A 4660-nucleotide genomic window follows, 5' to 3' on the forward strand; every position below is an offset into this window, starting at 1 on the left:
GAATGTTCAAATAATAGGGTTGAGAAATACACTGAGATTCCATACGCTATGAGTATAGCACGTATGGTACGGTACAATGCAGCTGAGATATCGCACCATACGTGCAATGCGATAGCCATATTGCACCTTACGTGCGATGCGTCCCAAAAATGCCCTATGCTAATGCATGGGAATGGGGAGGTATTGCACTTCATGTGCAATGCTTTTGCATCGCACCAATTGACGCTATACACATAGCGTTTGGATTCTTAGTGTACTGCAGTCATTTGAGTCTAAACAAGACTTGTTTCGAGTACCAAGGGAGACTCGTAACACCCCTCTAAAATTGTTAAAGTTCTTAAAATTGAAAAATCGTTATGAAAGTGGTGAGCCTGGTCCTAACCCGCCGTTCAAACGCTTAATCGTCTTTCCAAACAAGTATGAAACACGTGCTAGGGCAGTTTTGACCTCCGAATGTGCCGAGCTAGGTGGCACCTCCTAAAAAGGTGGAAAAGCAGAAGTGTCTCAAGTTACCCTTGCTGTCTCAAGTTACCCCGGTTTACGGTAGTGCCGCATGGTGGGGTGCGAAACGTCCACAGATACGACAAACCGATACTAAGTTTAATTCTGAACGTTTTAAACACTCTCATCCCAGTAACGTTCAAACGAGTGTGACAAAATGTCGCGTTCGTTTCGACGTGAATCAGCCATAACTTAGCTTATTTTCATTCAAACGAATGTGACACAATGCTCAAGGGAACGTGTCACATTCGTTTCAACGTGGGGCATTTAGGCCCCTTGCTCGTTTAATCGATTGTTCGCCCTGGAGCTTTCGCTACTCTACCACATGCATAATGTGACAGAACTGACAACTCACGTCACAACGGGTCAAACAAGGCAGAATCACTAATAATTATCGAATTTTCGTGTTATTTGATGTTTTCGGACGCCATTTTGACACATACGCCCTCCCCCATTGGACCCTGCACGTTTTCAAAATGTGGAAACTTACGAAAATTGACAAGAACTGCCAATTACTATGTACAAAAGAATAATGAGTACTGACATCGAACACGAAACCCGAACGAAATGAGGCAAATGACCCGGGAAAACAGCAATATTTCGTACTTATGGACGTTTTCGGACGCCATCTTAGCAACTAAACCCTTCCACATTAGACCACTTATATTCCCAAAGCGTGGAAATTTATGAAGATTGAAAAGAACTGCCATTGGACGTGAATCACGAGCAAGAGGAGGACAAAACCGTTCCAAAACACGGATATTTGGTGTATTTTGACGTTTTCGTACGCCATCGTGTCATTTGGGCCCTTGAAAAATGTGCAGATGGTTGGAAATGGTTACAGAATATGTGCCTAATATTATTTTACCCCTAAACTGTAAAAATAATACAGCGACACTTGTGCGTACCTCGATATTTTAGAAAAACAAGCTTTTTGGCGGCCATTTTGGACGCCATCTTGAATTTAGGGGCTTAAATGCAAAAATCGAGCTTGGCAACAGGGCGCATCGTTTTCAGCGGGGTCGAATTAGTCCAGAACCGCCTGTTGCCAGTTTGTAGCACAAATCGCCTCTCGACATGCAGTTATCGGCAATCTTTCCCGGTCTAAGCTGCAAGTTCAGAGAGAGACCAATATGGCCACCTTCCAACAGAGCGACAAGGAGAGAACAAGCAGATTGACCAACATTGGAAAGTTACAGGAAGTGTTTGAAAAGGACGCGCGATAAAATTACAAGGCAAAATTAAAAGCCAGAACCAAGCGAGAAGAAAGATCCAAGAATGGACATGAAAAGACAACAAGAGAGTCAACATTCAAAAACAAAGAAGTCACAGAGAATAAAGCAAAAGAAGTTCGACCGTTAAACAGACACAGTTGGTACGACTGGCGTCTGCAACCACCACCGAGCCAGACAGGCCGTAATGGAATGGCAGGAAAGCCGGAGTCAAGTATCAAGGAGCAGAGGCTCTTTGGAATGTCGGACACAGTAAAGAGTTGTAAGAGTCAGAGGCAAAATACTACTATGGTCTGTGACAGGGGTGAGCCAGATGGAGAACACCACACGGTATCTGAAGTGAAGGCCACATCATCGGCATCGTCAGCAAGCAGCACCTCAAGCGTACCCCTAACAGGAGCTCCTGGCGGCACAAGCTCTTGCAGAGCGGCGCGATGCTCATGGCCATGTTCCAGAGTACCATGTACCAACTGGACGGCTCAAGGCGGCGCACTCCTGCACGTCCCCAACCACTCCTACGCCAATGTCGGCAATTATTGTCCAAGATTTCGGACTGTAGATCCGCCTTCGAGTGAACTGAAGGGCGGAACCGGTCAGACGATCTGCCAATTGACATTGTTGTGAAGGTGGTTGTGAAGGATTTGAACCGCTGTTTCCAGAGCTGGGAGTCACACACGCTACCCACTAGACCATTGCAATACATCGGACGGAGCGGAGCGCTAGTCCTGAAGAGCCGCTCTACCCCCACCACTGACGCGAGCGTCGACGAACTCGGGAGCCAATCAGCGCAGCGACTTGACCCCACCATCGGCACGAAGTGACGCGCACGACGAAGCAACAGTGCGAACAGGGTAGCCAACCCAGTGAAAACAATAGCCATTCATGCGGATCAATCGCACTCGATATGAACGCACCGAGGCAATGCGTGCTGGAATGCATAACACGCGGGCCGTTGCCCGGTCAAGCCTTATGGTCAGTCGGCACTTGACAGCCAAGAGACGCAGACATGGCGCTTGCTTGGTTAAGTCGGCAGCCATGGTACAACAAATTCAAGCAGACAGCTGTCAAACAGCCGGTGATTGTTTACATTGAAGGAAACATAGGAGTTGGCAAGTCAACGTTACTGAAGAATTTGGAAGAAAAAGGATACCTTGTAGTGCAAGAACCAGTTTCCCAGTGGACAAACTATCATGGGATTAATTTCCTGGAATTGTACACTCAAGATATGCAAAAGTGGGCGTTTACCTTTCAATCAATGGTGCTCAGTACATTGTGGCAGACTCAATTAGAAGCTATACAACAAGAAAATCCTGTCATCATCGCAGAGCGATCTCTACATAGTGTGGTCAAGATGTTCGCTAAAACGCAGAAAGACGCTGGATTTATAAACGAAGAGCAGTATGTATTGCTTGACAACACAGCCAAAGAGAAAGGAATACTTCTTATATCTTCGAGGCAGTGCCACGACAGCCTACCAAAGGATCCAACAAAGGGCAAGGGATGAAGAGAACACACTGTCCAAGGATTACATCCAACAGCTTCATCTGATTCTGGACAACTGGATGGAGAACGAACCAGGACTTCATGCAGTTGTGGATGCCATAGGATCTCCAGAGACAGTGCAACAGCAAGTCATCGAGGCCTTGGGACAGTTACCAAGTTAAGTGTGGTAAAACATTGGTGTTAATTAGTCTTCTTAGATCAAAACTGGTGTTTTAGATAGGATTTAGCTAGCTAGTCAGGATTTGCAACACCAAGGCATTATCCCCAACTGTTAGTTAGAGGGGATTAGGTTACAAAATTCTGTGCGCAGTGTTATGTGTGTTACAGGAGAATCTACGAGAATTCTTCTAGAACTGTCTTCTAGAGTCAACAAGACCAACACAGAAGGAATAATCCATTTCTGTAACATTTCTTTATTTTAAAATGATCAGGCTAAATGGTTGCACCCCAGGATGGCGTCCCTAACTAGTTTTTGGACGTGCCATGGGAGTTGCTGTTGAACCACTCTTTAAGAGGATCATGAATTTTGTTTGATCGTTGATGGCGTGTCAAGGAAGGACTGGACACCCTTACCTTGAGTCAGATGGGCCTAGACGTGATATTGTTTTCAGCTCAACACTCAAGGTGACGCAGAAAAATTTAATTGAATGTCAAAGTTTGGGCAACTTACAATTTTCTTTGAAAGAAGGAGTGGAGTAATAACTTTAAAAGGAGGAGAAGTGATAACTTTAAAAGGAGGAGAAGTGATAACTTTAAAAGGAGAAGTGATAACTTTGAAGGAAAGGGAGCAATTTGAGAAAATTCTTTTAAAGGGGGAGTGGTGTAGAGATTTGACGGTTTAAAACAGAGCTAAACAAGTGTCAGTCAGTATTTTTATTTCTTGTCTTCTTCCCCTCTCTGGCTTGCTTCCCTCACTCTTGGCCAAGGCCTTACAGTACTCCTCTTTCTGAACTCACCCACCAAGCAAGGTGTCACTGTTGCCCAGACTATAAATTGGATCGCGCCTCAGCGCCGGTCAACAGTCTGTAGCCTGGTCTCGGTCTGTGCAAACCTCCCTAATAAACCTGTGAATTCCTACTCTCTCTCGTCACTTATCCGTTCCTCATCACTATTAGTGCCCTACACTACAGCTGCTTGAATAATATATTCTGCAACAAATAAACGATTTTTTCTAAACAGGCATTGATATGTTGGGCAGAATAGATTGAAGTTATTCTACAACATGAATGATCCATGCAGCGGCAGAAGAGAAAAATAGGAATTATTTGCAAATTTGGTATGCTCATAATTATTGTGCTAGAAATTTTATTGAAATTGAGGTCTTTTTGTTTGCCGGTGCATGGATCAAAAAGAATCAGATATTTGCAAGAGACACCACGTTGTACCATGCAACACTATACCAAACAGGAGAATATTTCGTTTTT

General features: G+C 44.6%; 1 protein-coding gene across 1 annotated transcript; it reads left to right on the plus strand.

Annotated features, from left to right (window-relative positions):
- The first annotated feature begins 2464 nt into the window (after positions 1-2464).
- Positions 2465-3397, plus strand: LOC117652670 (deoxynucleoside kinase-like). The gene is made up of 2 exons (XM_034397754.1): positions 2465-3131; positions 3193-3397. The coding sequence occupies exons 1-2, from the start codon at positions 2740-2742 to the stop codon at positions 3395-3397; spliced, it is 597 nt and encodes a 198-aa protein (XP_034253645.1). The 5' UTR covers positions 2465-2739.
- Positions 3398-4660: the final 1263 nt, after the last annotated feature.

This window comes from Thrips palmi, unplaced genomic scaffold, assembly GCF_012932325.1.
Source record: "Thrips palmi isolate BJ-2018 unplaced genomic scaffold, TpBJ-2018v1 HiC_scaffold_7, whole genome shotgun sequence".
In the NCBI taxonomy this organism is placed as follows: Eukaryota; Metazoa; Arthropoda; class Insecta; order Thysanoptera; family Thripidae; genus Thrips; species Thrips palmi.

Excerpts from the sequence above, each read along its gene's own strand:
- LOC117652670 (XM_034397754.1), top strand. The coding sequence starts at position 2,740 with ATGGCGCTTGCTTGGTTAAGTCGGCAGCCATGGTACAACAAATTCAAG. Across the intron at positions 3,132-3,192 it reads GGATTTATAAACGAAGAGCA|TGCCACGACAGCCTACCAAA; the intron begins GTATGTATTGCT and ends TCTTCGAGGCAG.